Source organism: Fistularia commersonii, chromosome 17, assembly GCF_037954325.1.
Source record: "Fistularia commersonii isolate RoL2024-O1a breed Wild chromosome 17, RoL_Fcom_v1.0, whole genome shotgun sequence".
NCBI lineage: Eukaryota > Metazoa > Chordata > Actinopteri > Syngnathiformes > Fistulariidae > Fistularia > Fistularia commersonii.
Window position 1 is genome coordinate 3,355,774 of NC_141300.1, and position 20,211 is coordinate 3,375,984.

General features: G+C 39.7%; 2 protein-coding genes across 2 annotated transcripts; one reads left to right on the top strand and one right to left on the bottom strand.

The window, feature by feature from the left end:
* The first annotated feature begins 4,056 nt into the window (after positions 1 to 4,056).
* On the top strand, positions 4,057 to 12,512 carry ndufa9a (NADH:ubiquinone oxidoreductase subunit A9a). The gene is made up of 11 exons (XM_086162588.1): positions 4,057 to 4,122; positions 5,498 to 5,674; positions 5,971 to 6,068; positions 6,150 to 6,241; positions 7,405 to 7,546; positions 7,639 to 7,741; positions 7,918 to 7,988; positions 9,815 to 9,891; positions 10,449 to 10,544; positions 12,128 to 12,194; positions 12,273 to 12,512. Exons 1-11 carry the CDS (start codon positions 4,068 to 4,070, stop codon positions 12,441 to 12,443), a joined length of 1,149 nt encoding a protein of 382 aa, XP_086018714.1. The 5' UTR covers positions 4,057 to 4,067; the 3' UTR covers positions 12,444 to 12,512.
* A 1,098-nt stretch (positions 12,513 to 13,610) lies between these two features.
* ada2a (adenosine deaminase 2a) lies at positions 13,611 to 19,920 on the bottom strand. The gene is made up of 10 exons (XM_086162587.1): positions 19,783 to 19,920; positions 19,145 to 19,453; positions 17,673 to 17,892; positions 16,310 to 16,523; positions 16,103 to 16,230; positions 15,920 to 16,010; positions 15,611 to 15,719; positions 14,931 to 15,088; positions 14,595 to 14,797; positions 13,611 to 14,512 (listed from the first exon to the last, which is right to left on the bottom strand). The coding sequence occupies exons 2-10, from the start codon at positions 19,440 to 19,442 to the stop codon at positions 14,374 to 14,376; spliced, it is 1,560 nt and encodes a 519-aa protein (XP_086018713.1). The 5' UTR covers positions 19,443 to 19,453; positions 19,783 to 19,920; the 3' UTR covers positions 13,611 to 14,373.
* Between the last annotated feature and the right edge of the window lie 291 nt (positions 19,921 to 20,211).

Genomic DNA, 20,211 nt, shown 5'->3' on the forward strand with positions numbered 1-20,211 from the left:
TTTGTGATGTTTTTAAACTTCTCGGCAAGTTGCAGGTCTTAGCACCTATTACACTTGGCAAAATTGCCTCTTTCCTGTCATTTTAAATCCAGGTACCAAGGCAATATTTCTCCAGTCTCTCAATATAAGTGTCTTGTTCCTCTGCACTACTGTCAAAAGCATCCACACCTCCAATAGCAGCAGCCATGACTTTGTTTTTAATTCAGTCTCTTTCCCCTTTTTCTAGTTTCGCTGAGAGGGGGTACCTAGCTTGCAAAGCCGTCATCAATGCAGACTTGCAGAGGGGAATCCGTTTAAACTTCAACACATGTGATGTCTTGTCCCCAATTCTGTTGTGTTTTTGCACTCAAACAACAATCATCACACAAACACTGGTGTAACATTAAAGATGCCTTTCGTGGATTTTTACGTAGACACATAACATTGCTCCCGACATAAAGTCTCCTAATCTACTTTCCTTCTCAAATACACACCAATTACTCTCTGACCTGTCTGCCTGATCACATTGGCTACAATTCTGTCATCTGGAAGCTCGTTCCTTGTTAGATAAATTTCTGTAACAAATCTATTTTTTGTGATTTCCCTGTATGTTTCCACTTCTCTCTCTGGTGAGACACATACCATTGACTCTCAAGGTTCTGCAATGGCCTTGCGGATGGTTACTGTTTCTCCGCCTGTTTTGTGTGCAATGTGTACTTCTCAATTTTCTATATTTTCTTTGTTTAAAAGGGACTCACGCTAACCAATAAATCAGTCCTGCTGGATAACAAGCAAACACAGCATCTGTTTCTGTTTCTCTCCACTCCAGGTATATACGATGTTACCTCCGATAAAACAGGCTTAATCCACCATCGGCCAGGAGATCCGGACCCTAGCCTTGGACTGAGGGACAAAGAGGGCCCACTGCTGTGGTTCCCAGGGTCGCCACCACTACCTCACCTCAAGAACATCTTTAACAATCCCGCCCACCCAGAGCCTTTCTCAACATTCATACTCTGCTCTGCCTTTGTCCTCTTCATCTTCCTTCACCAGAACACCACTGCCTTCTCTGCAGATCATTTACAACCCTAGAGTCCACAGGAGAGCTGCTTCTATCCTTAAGGACTAGACCCTCCCACAGTATGGACTGTTCACACTTTTACCCTCAGGCCAAAAGTACAGGGTGTGAAATGTAGAACCTACCATGATTTCCAACTGCCATTACACTCCTTAATTGCTGACAGGAATTTACAATAATTGAACGGCGCCTCAGGGAATGTGCCTCCCTGAGGCGGTTCCAAGCGCAGATAAATGCAGAGGGTTGCGTCAGGAACGGCATCCAGCATAAAACTTGTGCCAAAACCAAATATATGAACTGAACCTAATAATCTCATACCAGATCAGTCGAGGCCCGTGATAACCGCCATTGGTGCCCATTACCTACAGGATACCAGTGGGGGGTTTTAGGTCGAAGAAGGAGAGGAGGAAGGCGCGTTCAGAAGCAGCAAGAGAAGAGGAAAGGCAAGAGTCTGGGACTGAGAGTAGGGACTTCGAATACTGGGACGATGACAGGAAAAGGAAGTCAGTTGGAAGTGAGGTGGAAGGTGGATATACTGTATGTCCAGGGGAACAGTCGGAAAGGTACTAAGGCTAGAAGCTTAGAAGAAGGTTCTAAGTATCATGATGCTGACAGGAAGAGAAATGGAGTGGGAGTTATCTTGAAGGAGGAGTTTGTTAGGAATATTCTGGAGGTGAAAGGAATGTCAGATAGACTTATGAGTCTGAAACTGGAAATTGAATGTTGTTATGCTCAATATTGTTAGTGGCTATGCCCCGCAGGAGGGATGTGAGTTAGGAGAGAAGGAATATTTGTGAATATTTCTGAGTTAGATGAAGTGATGCAGAATTTACCCAGAAGTGACAGAGCAGTACTCGGTGTAGGCTTCAATGGACATGTTGTTGCAGGCAACAGAGGTGATGAAGAACCACTGCTGGAGGAAATGAGAAAGCTAATTCTTGCCTGTGGCATCTCCAAGCATCAACTAATTACCAAATTGTCCTGTTTCCCTGCCGGCCTTGTGACACAGCCTTGATCTTGACGCACTCTTCCTCCATCTGCGTTACGTCCGCCACCACCATCTCCTTACTCTCTTTACGGCTGGCTTTGGACCAGAAATGAGGCCCCTCACCCCATCCTATTCCTGCTCTACAAGTGGAACAGTGAGGCTACAGGGGGTGGAGATGAAGAAGGTAGAGGTTTTTAGGTTCTTAGGGTCAACAGTACAGAGCAAAAAAGAGCAGAAAAGAGGTGAAATGTGGTCAAGCAGGTTGGAAAAGGTTGAGAAAAGTGTAATATGGGGTAAAATGTTATAAAAGATAATCTACCAGAATGAAAGTAAAGGTGTACATGACAGCTGTGAGACCAGCGATGCTGTATGGTTTAGAGACAGTGGCACTGAAGGAAGTGGAGCCGGATGTCGCAGAGATGAAGATACTGAGGTTCTTTTTGGAAGTGACAAGGGTGGATAGGATCAGCAACAATCCCATCAGAGAGACAGCACATGTTAGATGTTTTGGAGATAAAGTGAACCAGTATGAGATGGTTCTGTCATGCATAGAAGAGAGATTGTGAATATATTGATGGATGGATGATAGGTTTAGAGCTGCCAGGCAGGAGGTCAGAAGGAAGACCAAAGAGATTTATGCTGTGTGGGGACTATGTAGCATGTTAGGGAATGTGTGGGCAGAGGATCCTAGTATGTCTTCTGCAGTGACGTGCGTTGAGGTTCATGGCTGGTGAGGCACTGACGTCATCACAGTCAGATTTACAAACATATGAACCCTACGGAGTAGCTTATTCGCCATTTTATTGGCAGCAGTTAACGTGTTTTGTTTAGAATATCATATCAGCATTCTTTACAAATACAAACTAGCATAGAAAAAAGCACATTTAAAAAAAAACATATCATCTCTTACCTTTACTTATAAATGAAGTCCATGCGCTGCTCCTTCTGAGGAAAAGCATCGGTAACTTGCTTGTGGAAATCGTCCTTGTCTCAATAGAAATCACTGCCAGTGAAGACAGTTGTCCTTGATCGGTCCTGTTCCGACTGTATGTTTTTAGTCTTTTCAGCGCGGAGAATGAATCTCTCGGTTTTCCTTCACCTTAGCATTGTGGATGCTGATGTTGAGTCTTTGCTGTTCATTCAAAGCCAAATCTATCCTGGACATCCCCAATGTTTTTAGCGCGATTTGACTTTGAATGTGAGTGGACGACCGCTCATGTTTGATTAGGCTTCTTTGCAGATTCTTCAAGTCCCAATATCCCATTTGACTCCAGACATTGTCAGAAGTTGAGAAATTAATTTATTTTTTCATTTTACTTTGTTTACTTTCCATGATGCCAGGTGAGGCCCGGCCTCACCTGCCTCTACTGACTGTCCGTCACTGGTCGTCTGTCTGTTAAGCAAAGTAATGTAACGTTAATGTGGCAATCCAGGGTTGCAACATGGAAAGGGACTGGAGAAATCACTTCTTCAAGGATGATAGTCTTTAGTTCGCTAACTGGTTGTCCTCTTGTCGTGCACATCACCTGTGAGCCTGTGGGCCTGTTCAGGACACACACAAAAACACCTGGGCTTTCAGGTGTTAAACTACAGGAAGCCAGCAAAGTTCTAAGTTCCAAAGCAAAGGGTGCTGGAAAGACTCCTGTTAGTCTCCCCGCTACACATCAAGTTATAATGAAGTAAAATCAGCAAAATACTCTCCTATTTTGGGGGAACTACAGTGATATTCAGAGAGCAAGTAAGTTTGACATTGGAAAAAAATTGAGATTTTTTTTTTCCCCACACTGTTATACGTGAGTAGCCGCACAAAGTAAAATCCCTGGGGATATGTCACTTCGCACATGCACAGAAATGTATTACAAATTGTAGGTTGAAAAAAATATAGAAGCAGTAGTACTTTTACCAAAGACAAGCCAGTGGATAAATCATGCGTGGTTTTCCGTGACTTTTTTTTTTTAAATCGCGTTTTCTATACGTTTGACAAATGTAATTTTGGCCCAAGCGACGTACCATAGATGGAAGATGGCGACGCTAGCGCTGCTTAGCCGTCCTGTGAGTGTCCTTCCAAAGATTTCGAGTGAGTAACGAACGAATTCATCTTCATTAGACAAGCAGGTGTATTTGTCAGAGTTTAGCACATTTCTACAGATCGTGAGACTTGTGTCACCCTAATACAGACTCACAGTATATTCACATTCTTGTCTTATGACCTTGCTAACCGGTCTCGCTAATATGTTAGAAGAAAGGTTTTGCTAACGCTAGCGGTGAGTTGATAGTAATTGCATGAAAGAAAGTGGACAGGACCGCAGCAGATGGGGACAATGTAATGGTTTAGTAATGAAGAAGTGGGAGAAAGGGTATTAAGAATTCGTAACAAATTTCTACTTTTCTATCATTGGTCTATAAGTAATCTTTTAAAAACTATATTTTGATCCTAGCTGAACGCCCCAAGTACTGTTAATGTTATGGTTGTCTTTCCCGGATGTGCTTCAACACAGTTAACCATATATTTTTGAAACCTTGAATTAGCTGAACCAGACAAACGTTTGGCGGATGCCATGTATGCATTTATGTCAGAAAGAAGCAATTTGCTACATAAAATCTCAAGAATGTCAGCTGGAACAGGCTCCTGACACACAACGGCCCTGTGCAGGTTAAGCAGTATATGCAATAAATGAATGTTCGGTGCCAGTTCTCTCATTGTCTCTCTCTTCTTTCTGTCAATTTTTTGAAGAATCAAAAGGTAGAAACAGTAGTAAGAGGAGAGAGAGCTAGTTCTCATCAACGGGGCCTATCACCTTAACAATAATAATGCAGAATGAAGGAACACAGAACAAAGTAACAGCAGCTTAAAATGCTGCCCCCATAAAATGAGTGTGCATCATCGTATTTATGCTCTCATAACCTTGTAAACTGATGTTTCAAATGTTTATTTCAAGCTTTCAAAAGACCACGTTTTTTTTAATCCATTTCAGTTTTAAAATATGATGAGCAGTGAGTCTCGATGCATTATTTTTTACACCCATAGCTAATAAATTGTAAAATGGGCAAACACATGAAATTATTAATTGCAGCTATAATTATTGCACTTTCCAATGTCCTGGCCACATGAGTACGGCCAAGACCAAGAAGAATGGTACTTGTATTTGCACTGTACTGAATTTAGATTATATGTATGGTAGACATTTGTCAATGTGTCGTTGAAATGTCTGAAAAACTCCTGCGTTTAAAATGGCTTTTGTACAGGATTAATCTAATGTAGACTGATTTTTGTCTACCCCTTTTAAAAAGCTGTAAATTGCCATAATAAATAAATGGCACAAATCAAACATAAGCCACCATTTGTAGCTGTCCTAAATACAGAATTTACTGTTGTTTTTCATGTGTCCTAATGGCATATGAGCATGTTCTACTCAGCATATTTGTATCCTTATTTTTTTCTATCCCCACAGGGGTCAACTGCTGCCATGATTTACTCTCAATTGCATCAGCCACCACTGCCCAGCAGAGGGAGGTGCACCATGCTCTCATCCCAAAAGGGAAAGGAGGGCGCTCCTCTTCTAGTGGAATAGCAGCCACCGTTTTTGGTGCAACAGGTTTCCTCGGTCGATATGTTGTTAATCGGCTTGGTGAGTTGGGAAAACTAAAAGTTGTTTTACTCAATAAAACAGCGCATTCTTTATGTAATTTCATTTTGATTGAATGACTTACCTCAGGGGGAAACTGAATGTAATATTAGGCCAATGGAAAATCTCCATTTTTTGATTACATAATTATAACCATACCTGAGTGCATCTTTGCAGTATATTCATAACGTAATGTTTTTATCCTGTTTTTAATTCCAGTTACCCCCAAAATGACTCAATGCTCTTTGTAAAGAAATATAAAGTTGCTCATACATATTTATTGATTTGATGATTTTCAGGTCGGATTGGCTCTCAAGTTGTAATCCCCCACCGCTGTGATCAGTATGACCTCATGTATCTCAGACCTATGGGTGACCTTGGGCAAATCATTTTCATGGTAATTTAGATTGTAAATGTACATAAAGCCAAGGCTCAGGGATGGGACACTAGGTAACCTATGGTGTTACTGTTGCTGCAGGAGTGGGATGCCAAGAACAAAGAATCCATCAAACGAGCTCTGGAACACTCAAATGTTGTCATCAATTTGGTGGGCAGAGAGTGGGAAACAAGGTAATGAATAGCTGTCTCAATTGTAATGGTCTGAATGAATGCCAGATGTCAGAAATTTTAAAGTTTGTTGTTATTTTGTGCTGTGATGCCATTTCCAAAGTACCTTTAAGGCAATTAATCGCAAAAAATACACTTTCATACCTCAAATAAGACTGGTCGTTGTTTAATATAGTTCACTTCGTAATGCATTTTTATCTTTGCCCTTGCCCATGAAGCATAATGTGGCCATTTTGAAAAACTGACATATGTTTAACTATAAAAATTATTTGTGGCTGACAATGTTATTGCAATATTTGAAAAATCCCAGTAAACCAAAGGTAGATAGTATCTTACACATAGTGTCTTGCAATTCACAACTATTTTCACTTTTGCGATTTTCTTTTTTCAATTGGGTGAAATTTAAACTTTTCAGTGGATCTTTCAATAATCTTCTGTCGAAAAAATGTAACACTGCCCACAGAGCAAAGTCAATGTATGAAAAGCTTAAAGGCTTAGACAGCCTCTTAAATAAGTTGTCACTTGTGACTGACAAACAAATCAACAAAAACAAATCAACAGTAAATAATCAAGATTTTATATCCATGTTAAGACATTTGATAGATTTATTTTTGTAAACAATCTTTCTGTCTAGCAGGTATACATCATACTATTTGTCCTTCTAAACTATCGGCAGATAATGAAAAGTTTATTTTTTATGTATTCTGACATTGAAATTGTAGCTTAACAGGTAGGAAAAAGTGGATCATATACCTGGTTGCCAACTGCCATGTAGCAGAATGAGGAAGTGATGGCTAGTTGTCAAAAGCTGAACAGCCACTATCACAAAAAGACAACACAATTGTCATTTGCTAAACATATAAGAAAGGGGAGACTTGCCTGTTTTTTCTAGGTCACTAAAGAATGCAAGTTTCAGCAAAACTGTTGAAGGAATACAAAGCAGTTACAGCACGTTTTCTTGTGTTTCCAAAATACTAATAATAAAACTTACCGGTAAATTAAAATGCCATTTTAATTTCTAAAATATGATATATTGAGTTTTCAGTGCTGGCCACAAAACTACATTATTCATCACTAGCACTACAGGCTAAATGACCTTTATGATACATCTGGATTTTGCTCAAATGTCAGTCATAACATAGTATTTGTCTCTCTCATGTGCATAGAAATTACCACTTTGAGGATGTTTTTGTGAGCATCCCCCAGCAGATTGCTAAGGCTGCCAGGGAGGCCGGCATCACAAAGTTCGTCCATATGTCTCACCTCAATGCTGACATCCGCAGCCCGTCCAAGTACCTGAGAAACAAGGTTGTGTATTTTACACTAAACGTTGCCCGATTGAAAGTCATCATTACTAACCTAATACACCAGAAGAAGTAAATGTGTTGGGTTTTTTGCAGGCCGTGGGGGAGACAGCAGTGAGAGATGAGTTTCCTGATGCTATCATTATGAAGCCCTCTGAGATGTTTGGCAGAGAGGATAGGTTCTTTAACTATTATGCAAGTAAGACATCGACCTTAGTGTGGGACCTATCCAGATAATATCAGATAATATAGATACAGTATCGAGAACAATGTACTTGCTGATATTGCAGCTGCTAATGGACAGTTGCTTAGACCTTACTGTCAGATGATGACTGACTCCCTCCCCGCTCACCTCCACCCCCCTTTCTTGCCTAGATATGCGCTGGTTCGGCAATGCCATTCCACTCATTGGCCTGGGGAAAAAGACTGTGAAGCAGCCAGTCCATGTAAGTCTGTTGAATATTGTGCACATCAGTGGTCCCCAAACCCTGGTCCCCTGACCGCTACAGATCATTTTGTACCGGTCCACAAAGAAAATCTTTCTTAGTACAACTTCTAGTTTTTTCATTAGACCTTCTGGATCATATTTTGAAAAATGACTGTTTCTGCCTTCACCATATTTCCACGGTTAATATTGTAATTGCCTAATATAAAGTTGTATTCAGATCAAATACTGTGAACTGACAAAGGTTTTTATAATTTGATCCCCCGCGCCTCGATCCAGTTCACACAAACATTTTCATGCATAAAACCGATCCCTGGTACAAAAAAGGTTAGTGACCACTGGTGTACATGTTTGCAAGTCTCAACACATGCAAAACTGATCAGTGATGCACCAGACATTTAGAGCTGTCTCTCAGAGCTTTATAGCACTTAATTGTAAAGAATTCTACACAAATATTAAGTGGGGAAATTTGTTAAGCAAGCTCCATGCACTTTCTTATATGCCCCCATGTCAAAGTCACTTCTTTGGCCTCAGATAAATAGGCCAGGTGTTTGTATCATAGAGAGCGGCCTATTTTTTTATTTAGATATTAATACCTAGTTTCTATCATTTACTTAAATAAAAAAAATAAGCTTCATCTCTTGTGTGTGTGCATGCATATTTTTTTCTTTTTTCTTTTTTTTTTTGGCCTGTGGTTGTGTTACTATCAGGCCCTAGCAAAACACCCAAATTTAGGGTATACTTTTTACTATCCGAGAGAGCAGAGGTCTTCAACGGGGGTCCGCAGCCTCCGGGGAGTCCGCGGAGATACTGAGGTCATGTAATTTTTGGTTGATTGGACAATAATACCAAACAAGCTGAAATGGAAAAAGTCAAATCATTTATAAGATCTGCTTATAGTTTGATTTGACTTTGGGATTTTTTTATACTTGCAAGAAATTTGAATTTTCCTTATATGAATTTGTCATGTTTATAGTATTAGGTTGCTGAGCTGAAAGGAGAGGAACACAGTGGTTACAGATAAGCTTTTAAAGGAGTAGCCACTGATTCATTCTCCAATTTTGAAATTTGAGGTTTAAGGAAGAAAACAGGATAAAATTTGACCAAAATGGAAGAATGTACTGACTGTCCTACTACCATGCTTATTACTTACTTCAGTGATGCTATTCTTAAAATATTTTTGTATTGAGTAGGTTTATGAATATAGTGGAATGGGAGCTGTTGTCCCGTCCCCTTCCTCAACTTCCAGGAAGTAGAGCAATCGTCTTTGTAACCGAACATTCCTGGTTCGATTCCCTGCTCCTCCTAGTGTGTCAAAATGTTGTTGAGCAAGACACTGAACCCCTAACTGCTCCCCTGGCGCTGGTGGATGGCAGCCAACTGCTCATGGTTCATCCATGATGGGCTCATTGCAGAGAATGAATAGAGAGAGCATTTTGCAGAGAATTAAAGGATAAATTATCATTATTATTATCATCATTATAGGAGTACGCAATTGGATTATTACTGATAACACTAAATTCACTCAGAGGATTTGGGGCAACATTCTGTCTGTTGAATGCTGGACATGGGTTGTCATCACCATCAGCGATGCAATAAATCATGCACATAGACCCTTGTGTGCATAATTAAAACTCTTTTTTTTTTTGTATTTTTTTATTTTATATGTGCATGGACTAAGTATTGTATACTTACTGAATTACTGCCTTTCAATGTTGAACTTTGTATGGTTCATTCTGTAAAGTTCAAACTTGTTTCTGGGATAGAATGACCTCCTTTACATGCCTTGTTGTCTTAAACTCATCTCAGTTGTCTTTTTCTGCTTAGGTGGTGGACGTTGCTAAGGCTATCATCAAAGCTGTACAAGACCCTGATGCTAGTGGGAAAACATACACGCTTGTTGGGTCAGTGACTTGTATTGGAAAGAATCGTCTGTGCCAAGGGCTTCCTATTATCTGAAATAGTTGAAAAACTGTGGATGTTGTGCTTATAAATGGTTATGACTATAACTTATATTGAGAAGCATGCGTAACAGAAATGGGTTAAAATTATGGGAGGAGTTAAGTATTTTGTCTGAGACTTGAAACTTGTTCATTAGTGTGTAGTTTGAGTCGTCTCATCAGTGGACAGTTCAGTTCAACACATCTGTTAAATACCTACATTAAATGTTTCTGAATGGTTGTTTTTTTTAGTTAAATCCTTTTTTTTTGTTTTTTTGTTGTTTTTTTTGGTGTTCAAATGTACAAGAATAATATTGGCAATTCTTGACAGACATTTTTCTAACATTTAATTTAGAAATATGCTGCCGTGGATTAAAGTCAAGGTCCCTAATTTTTGACATGGCTAAAAAAAATTGTTTCACATCAGAGCCTGACTTTTCGTCGCTGCTTGTTGTCAGAATTAGGTTTACATTTCAAGGACCTCCTTCATAACGGACCATTCTTTTTGATTTTTCTTTCAGTCCCAACAGGTACCTCCTCCATGACCTGGTGGAGTACATCTATGCGGTGGCCCACAGACCTTTTGTGCCCTACCCGCTGCCCCGCCCTATCTATCAGTAAGTCTAGCCTGACATCAGTCCCCTAACATTAGGCAGCACTGAATGATGTTACAAAGCAAAATCAACAGAGCCATCAAAGTCCAGCACTTTTGCAGGAATGAAACACCAGTCCTTGTTAGTAAAGTTATAGTAAAAGTAATTGTCAACTCAGTCCAATATGACTCAAGTTATTTATAGAATAGAATATTCCTTTAATTATCCCACATTGGGGAAATTTTAATTCACACATGGCACAAAGTAGATAGAGGTAGTTGCTAATTTGCAATCGGCATTTATTCAGCTCAGTGAGTCAATACAGTCCATGAGATGGACAACTTTTCCTAATTTTTCTCCAGCTGAGTGTTTTTGGAATGAATCAAGATGATATTTAAGTGAATGTTTTCCTGCATAGGTCAGTGTGATTAATAAACGTTTATATCAACCATCAAGAATTTATTTTTTGAAGAGGCTGAAAAGTAAAGTTTAAAAGAACACACTTGAATATACGGCAAGTTTATGTTATAGTTTATCTGTGGTCTCCCCACCTTTTGCCAGTGGAAGAAAAAAATTTGTATAAGAATGGGTCATATTGATTAATATGGCCATTTAAAAACATCAAATTTTTTCATCTCTCCATTTTCCTACATCAAGTCCATCATTGTTTCCTCTATTGAACAAAGTATCTTTTTACAGTACAAGCACAATCTCTCCATTATTTTCTGAGTCTCGCATAGCCTGTATCTGAGTGTCCTCAGTAGTTTGTACCTTGCTGAAAACCCTGTTTATGTCTTTGGATTTTTTTTTGTGATTATCTTTTTTGACGATACTCCCTGCAGTGCCTTGAATTGGCCTATCTTTTGAAAGGTTTTCTCTCTGTTAACAAAGAAGAATCTTTAGTTTTTTTGTGTTTTGGTCAGTTTTTTTTTCTCTACAATCTTCAAGACCATTTGGTCCATCATCGTAGACTTACAAGAACAAAAGTAACAACTGGCCACTAAAATAATATCTAGCCCAGGGGTCGGCAAAGCTTTTGATTCACAGGCAAGATGCCTTTAATTTTTGCTAATTAAAGGCATCCTGTGCTCACATTTTGACTATCATATCATTTCAAATGTGGCAAAATTAAAAAAAAGCATGCCAGTGTCCAAATATTGTAGTATAAAATGAGTACGACTTAAGGGGTAAAACACTCCTTAACTGGGTCCACAGCAAGGACATTGTATCATCCCAGTAGCATCATGGATAGAAAAAGGCATAAACATGCAGAAAAACAAAATAAGTTTAAATAAGCACAAGCATGGCATAACAAGAGACTATAAAGACAAGTAAATATCCATATGTACACAGAATATACAAGTAGTTTACTCCTGGTGCTGAAATATGTTGAATAGTTATATGATTCTACACAATATATGTCAAAGTCACTGATATCCTGTAAAACTTTAACAATGTTTATAGCTAACAGTTTAAGCACAGTAACTGAACCCATAGGACCTCAATTTCAAAACTCAGTATGTGTCCCGATTTTGAATCTGATCTTTTGCAATGAATTGTAAGTTGGTATATGGTCATGTAATTTTGAACATTGTGTTTTTTTGTAGACTTGCCGCTCAGTTTTTCGCAATGAGTCCGTTTGAGCCTTGGACAACCCCAGACAAAATTGACAGGGTAAGAGCGGCAATATTTGAAGAACTGTATCAAAATCATGACACCAGTCAAGAGCTCTATAATGTTTTTATGTTACAGTTTCACACAACAGATATGAAGTACCCTGGACTTCCTGGTCTGGAAGATCTTGGTATCAGTCCTTCTACAGTAGAACAGAAGGCCATTGAGATCCTGCGCCGTCATCGCCGGTATCGTTATCTGGAGGCTGACCTGGATGAGACAAAGCCAGCAAAAACCGTCAACTACTAAAAGACCGAATGAACTTCACAACACTTTGTGTCAGACTATTGTGTATATAATAAAGAACTGTCCTCCAAAGCTTTTGTAATTGTTGGGTAATTCTTTGCAGATATTACCTCTCTTTTGTTGCATCTTGGCAAGTCCTATTTACAATTCAATTTTCGATCATAATGGGCACCATCACACTTTGTCTCCAGTCTTCAGGCATCCTCTCAATCTCTTAAGATCCTGTTGAATAATCTAGTCAGAAACTACAGCTGCCTCTTCTAGCCACTTCCAAACCTCCACAGGTAAATCAGGACTAAATGCCTTTGGTATACTCAGTGTCACTAGCAGGTCTCACAGCTGCATGATTTTCCCTGTTTAAACTATCAAAGTAAAGAGAAATATTCTTGGGGATCCTATTGATTAAGCCTAATGGTGAGTTTTATTTCTAATACCCTTTGTATTTTTTCATGTCTTATTTCATTTCATTCTACCTTAAAGTCTGGTCCATGAAAAAAAGCCTCACACTAAACTGGTCTGCTGTGCAAAAAAGGTCGGGGCAATATTTAACAACTGGCCATTAACTTGGTCTGTCAAACAACATACAACTATATATAAAAATGATAGATAGATATACATACATACACACACATACATGCATATATATATATATATATATATATATATATATATATATATACATAAACATGGCTATCAGACTTTTTAATTCCTCTTCCCTCAGCTGCAGGGAATCTTCAAACCTTTGTACTGAAGACCTTAAAACACTCGATAGCCTTAACCTTGACAATTTAAATTTTATTGTATTTCTTATTCTCCCTCCTTCCTACTATTATCTATTATTGTTATGTTTTTTGCTTGAAACTCTGGCACAACAATTTTCTTCTGGATAAATAAAGTTGTTCTTCTCTTATCTTATCCTATATACATACACATTATATATATATATATATATACATGTATAAACATAAATATACTTAGCCTTATATATATAGTGTAGAGGATGGAATCAGAGAGGAAGGAGCGGGATTACCTTGTTCATGTGGACGCAGCGCGAACCACAGTGTTGATGGCAAGACAGCAGACTCAAATAAAGAGCAAAGTGAGATGACAACTTAGCAGCGCCAACTTGACTCTGATTCACTCACAGAAACAAGGTCAACAACAAGATCTTCAACTGCATGAGATTTATTCAATGATCAGATTTCTCTTTTCTTCTCACAGTTCAGCACCAACAGAAGGTGATGGACTCATCACAACACTGACTAGTGTGTTTTTTTCCGCAGACTGAATGGATAGAACCACATCAGTAAATATTTCTCAGAGCCCCTACATGTTCCTGAGGTGATTGAATATTCCACCACACATATTTACAAAAAAACATTGAGAATTTGAAATCTAAACAAACTCATAAAAATGTACGATAATAAAAAAGACCTTCACAGACAAGTTTCTGCATGATTTAACACTCATGCTAAGACATTTAGCAACCCAAAAAATTCATGTGATTGTTAAATGTTTAACACTGCCCAGATAAATGCAGCTTATAGTGCAAATTCATCCCAAAAAAAACAACCTAATATGTCCTTCGATATAGTAATTACGAGGTGTTTTTGCAGTTTAAGAAATGTTCAGTGTATGGGTGCATGGCTCAGTATTGCACCAGGTGATATGAATCTGGCTTGATTATGGAAAATAGGTAAATCACTGCTGCCAATTCAAGCATTTTTTTTGTAAAACATTCACATGGCATTGAGGTAAAAGCAGAGCGGTTCAAGTTAGACTAAGGCTGGTATTCAGAAGGCGGCTGCAATCAAGCAGTTTTTCTTCTTGAAGAGAAATTACAGCCTGGGTGGGCTTTCTTTCCCACAAAAGTGTAAGCGAATTTCATTCGAGTACATAATTCAAAATCCCCTGGAGAGGAGACAGGAGCACATTACAAATTGTTGTTCAAAAATGCATTTGAAAAGTTCCCTGGCTTTCCGAAAAAAACATTTTTAGAAACGAAGCCATCCCATTTCTTCTGCCATAGAGCCAAGGCTTTGACCTGCTGGAGTGGTAGCAAAGAGCTGTACCTGAAAGAGAAGGAAGGGGACAGCTTAGTGAGTGACAGCACCCAGACACTAGCTGACTGTCCTAAATCACATCTGAACTCACTTAATTGAGTTTATTGCCAGCTGTTTGAGGGTGCTGATGTGGCATTTAACCCCGGCGAAGCCTACGAAGGCCTCATAGAAGTCGTAAGAGAGGCCAGAGGAGCCAAATATGGCGGGATCATCGGAGCTAATGACCAGGGGATGATTCTCAAACATTAGCGAAGCTGCTGGATGGTTTCGCAAATCACTGACAAGCTTCAGAACCTGAAGGAGACAGGTGGTTATATTACATTCTTTACATTCATACTGTTTGTTCAGGTACAGCCTTTTTGAGTAATTTTACAGTTCTTTATTCTTGTAGATGAACCCTAATAACACATCATAGGGGACAGGTTACCTGGTTGGAGATGGGACACACTTCCACAGCCACACCTCTCTTCCTGGATAGGTCTTTGGCCACTGGGTGGTGCACCAACGCAAATCCGTGACCAATACGAGAGGTGTTAAACAAAATAGCATCCAAGAGATTCTGGTCCACAACCGTTCCTTCCAGATCTACATGTAGGACAAAAACAAACATTGTGATGTGGTCATAGCAAGTGCATGGCCCATACGTGCATACATTTCACACAGGCAATATAACAACGTTACTGCAGGTAATTGAGGTAAAAAGAAGGTCTCTGACCAAGTCTTTAAGGTCACAGCGCTTAAGTATCGGTAAATCCCAAATTCAGAACTGATGAAATACAGAATCTCCATACATCTGTAATCAGAAGATTTTTCTGAGCTTCGAATTTGTTGAAGCCTGTGACTGAATGTGAAAAATCAAACTAAAAAAAGCAAAGGAAAAGTATTCTTCCCTTAACTGAAATTCTTTGCAAAAGAGTCAATTTTCTCGTCAGAATGCGTGAATCGGTTGATGCATGCATTTTCAACTCAGAACTGACCACACAAGCCCATTATTGACTTTAAAAATGTAAGGATGAAAATTCTGAAACCACACTGGTAAGTGTTTTGACTGTAAACAAACAGTGACGATCTCTGACAACAAGCACAACATCCCTGCCATGCTCTTACTTGTCTCTCCAGCATGAAAGAAGAAGGGAAGCGTCACTCCTCTCTCCACTGGAAGTGACAAAGCATCTCTGAAATACCACAGGGGTCGGCCCCTGTCCTCACGACCTACCTGGGCGCACACACACACACACACACACACACACACACACACACACACAGAGACATCTTTCAGTAAACCCTGTTATCACTGATATGTCAGTGGTTACAAAATATTTTGTATTTAAATTTGAAATCACATCTACCAGAAGTCTTCCCTGGTTCCCATTTAACTACTTCTACAATTTAATGTACATAACTAAAGGTTCTCACCAGGTCAAAGCCAGCTAGGATATCTGGAAAGTCTTCCTGTAGCCTCAATGCCTCTTCCACAACTTCAGCCATTACTGATGAGTTCACGCCCCTGAAACATCCACCATGATGGTATGTGAGTGTAAACAAGTGTGAAAGTAGACTTGAAATGAAAAGTATTGAAAGGGAATTCGAGCACGGCACCTGTGGACGGTGAAGATTATCCGCGCTCCAAAAAAGTCAGGGTGATCTGCTGTGAACTGTCTGGTGACCTCCCTGTAGCTTTGCAGAGTCCATGCTCGGCGATGAGTGCTGCCGTCCAGCTCATATATCTGAGTGCAAGAAGAAAACATGTTCAGATTAGAGCGAGCATGAGATTTCAAAAAGGCCAGTAAGAAATGACGACTTTACCTCAGGGAGTAGAGCCCGCACTTCCACATACATGACATTGTCATGATAGAACTGAGACAGGCCTTGGTAGTAGTAATCTTTGAACACAGGAGCGTATGTGACCAGACCCAAAAGAGCCAGGAATGCCTGTTCAAACCTGTCCCAGACCGCATCCTGGTTAGGGTACACCTCCTCTGGATCCTCATCAGTGAAGAGTGTCAGGTTTCCCATGATGCTAAGAATGTTGATATAGACACACACTTATTTAAAATTAGATAGAGCACATTTAGGATGTAGAGGCCAGGGATGTCCGCAAACCATGATATGTTTTTTTTTTTTTTATATAAATGAATCATCTGCAATTCAAGAACTGGTCAAAATAGGTAAATTAACATTTTGAAAAAATGATGGAAAAAAAAAACCCTTCTTTTGTTTATGCTCTGGATTTAGGTTTAACGAAAGATTGACAAGAAACCTATGCATATTAAACTTTTTGAGGTCTAGTAAATAGACTTGCAACTTAATTTCTGCAGTTATCTTTATTTGTGGGCTTCTGTAAGACAAAGAAATTACTATGGAATGTTAACAATGGTAATACTGTTCCCATTTGACCTTTATTGGATACAAAATTATATAAAAACTCATAATGCAACTGAAAAGAGGGAACCACTGAAAAAGCACCGTCAGAAATACACAGATCTTTGCTTTTTGGTTTCTGTAAGTAAAAAAAATCTGCCTAAATAGGGCACCAAAGACCCTTTATTTTAAAGAAATACAACCTTGAGAAAACAAGAAGGAAAAATGTATTTTCTAAGGGGTTTTCATGTATTCCTCAAGGCAGATAAATAAACCACAGACATAGCAGGAAACAAACTAGACATCAGAGTTGACCTTTGACAAGTTTCACAACAGCTGGTTTGATATAAAATAAGGTAAATAAAGGTGAAACCAATCATGAAGCTTGTTACGGCCACTTTAGCATGTCGGCATGTAAAAGTACCTGGATCCTGATTTATGTTCACCGTGAAATGATATAAAAACAATGAAGCACTTTTCATCAAAGTGAATTTATCATTAATTCATTGATGATTGTCTATTCCACCAATCATGTGATCATGGATGAGCAGGGGTTACAGATTTCCAATCAACCTACTGCATGTTTTTGAATTTTGGGAGTAAAACGGAGACGTGGGAAGAACACGCAAACTCTACACAGAAAGCCTCCCTGCTGGGATCAAAATAGGAACCTTCTTTCTGTGTGGTGGAAGTGGAAACCACTGCACTATCATGAACCAAATGATCATGGGCTTTAAAATGAGAAGTAATCCATTTTGAACAAAAACATTTTAATCATATATCTATATAGAATAGAAATGCAGCCCACCTGTTGTCTAGATCTGTGGCGTTAACCAGCTGGCCCCGGAGTTTTTCCAGCAGGGACCAGGGGGAACACTTTGGTAACGGTTTGGGTAACTGGGACGAAAAGACGAACCTGATGGAAAGTTTTTCTGTGACACACATGTAGCAGTGTGGCCGGTACGTCACATTCTTCACCACCCACTCTACATCTACCATGGAGAAGTCATGGACATGGAGAGCAGCCCCTGAAAACAAACTGCACTGTAATACATTTAAATGCAGGCTGTTCACATTGGCAGGAAACTGACCTCCCAGCAATGAAAGGTAGAAATACATCTTAGGGTAATTGGAACAGTAAAGTTATGTATTATTCACAATAAAAATAAGAATGTACACCCTGCTTTATAGTAAAATATTTAAAACGTGTGAGTCCATTCTTAGAAAAAAAAAACGAAACAAAAAAAAAAATTGTCGAAGAACCCCTCAATGACACTGAAATGATTCGTAAATGTAAAAATAAGCAGTTTCAACAAAACTGAAGGGAAATAAAAGAAACAATGGCAAAAAATGACAAAGGTTTTTGTAAGCATTTACAAAAAAAATTGGGCTCAATCATTTTTTTATTTTGATTTAAAGGGGGCGGTATGGTGGCGCAGCGGTTAGCGCTTCGGCCCTGGTTCAATTCCAACAGGGGACCCCGCGTGGAGTTTGCATGTTCTCCCCAAGTATGGGTGGATTTCCTCCCGCAGTTCAAAAACACGCAGCAGGTTAATTGGAAAAAGATGTGCAAATGAGAGCATGAGTGGTTGTCTGTCTGTTTATGAGCCCCTGTGACTGGGGACCAGTCCAGGGTGTACCCCGCCTATCGCCCGGTGGCAGCTGGGATAAGCTCCAGCATCCCCCGCAATTCTGAGAAGGATAAGCGGTACAAAATAGATTGATGGGTGGATGGATTTAATCAAATACCACCTGATTTGGCTGAAGTGAGCAGTGCTGTTGTGTTGTTTCTTTTTTTTTGTGTGTGTATATTGGTGTATTATTTAGCTCAGAGATGAAGATGTTGAGGTTCTCTTTGGGAGCAACCAGGATGGATAGGATCAGGAATGAGTCTATCAGAGGAACAGCACATGTTAGATGTTTTGGAGAGAAGGTCAGAGAAGCCAGACTGAGACGGTTCGGTCATGTACAGAGGAGGGATAGAGAATATATTGGTAGACGGATGCTGGAATTGGAGCTGCCAGGCAAGAGGTCTCGAGGAAGACCAAAGAGAAGGTTTATGGACGTAGTGAGAGAGGATATGAAGGTAGTTGGTGTGAGAGAGGAGGATACAAAGAATAGGGTTAGATGGAGAAAGTTGACTCGCCGTGGCGACCCCTGACGGGAAAAGCCAAAGAAGAAGAAGAAGAAGAGGTGTATTATTTAGCCCCGACCTTTGGACCGCACCCACGGATGTATATGCTGTGAGGGAAAAAAAATTGCAAACTGTATGAGAAATACCTTTTGGCATGTTCTGCAGCACTCTGAAGATCGGACTAGACTTGATGAGGTGTTTGGCCTTAAAGAAGTGCATTGAAGGAGGAAAGTCTACTCTGTGGATCTCTTCCTGCTTCATTTTCAAAAGCTGTCCATCCAACCTTGCCTCAGAGTCTGTCAGCACCATCAGACCCCCTGTCTGCATGGAGTCCTCCAGCTGAACAAGAGCCTCTCTCTTCCTGGGATCTGGGATGGAGAGGCTACCAGTAAACCAACACATGAGCAGACAAAACCCTGCTGCATGGTGGCGCTTCAGCTGCATGCTGCCCCGACCTGTAAAACACGGGAAACACAGCCTGTAGAGTCAGCATTAGATGTCGAGAACATTCTGTGACTATACACGTCTGTCGTTACTTTGAAGAGCTCAACACGGAATAGTCTTGTATTCCCTTGTTTGGATAAATAATGAAATGGTTAATGAAACCCCGTTGCTAGTGTTTTCCAATGAGCAGAACGGTGATTAAGTAAAGAAGCGACACTGAAATAAATATCGGTTATTTATTTTCAGAGCTTTCTGTTGACCTTTTTCTTTAAGGCGAACGTATTTCTGTAAGAGTTTACACCGTGTTCTGCTTGACCAAGTAAATTAAAAAAAAAGTTACCTTATTTATATATCAGCTTTGTGTTGACAATCATAAAGGGACGCTTGCCTCCCGACAGTTGCTGACGATAATCTTTAGCAGTTCAGCTGACAATTGCTTTAAATTCGAGCGCACAATGCGTTACCGACTCGTCAAAAAAGGATATCACCTTGTATTTTCTTCGTCAAACGGTGATTTTGTTGCAAAACATTCGCGATAATAAACATTGGTTGGAGTCCGCTGTGAAGCAATAGTTTATACTATGAAAATTGGGAAGAGCATTTCGTCCCGCCCCTTCGCTATGATTGGCTGATTCATCGAGCAAATAACAAATGTCATTGGTGGAGTTCAGGCCCTGCTTGAGCTGCCAACTTCAGTCTAGTTGTAGTTTTTCACGAGTCTTTTCACAATGTTTGAATAGTCTTTAGATATGAGATCCAGTCATTGTTT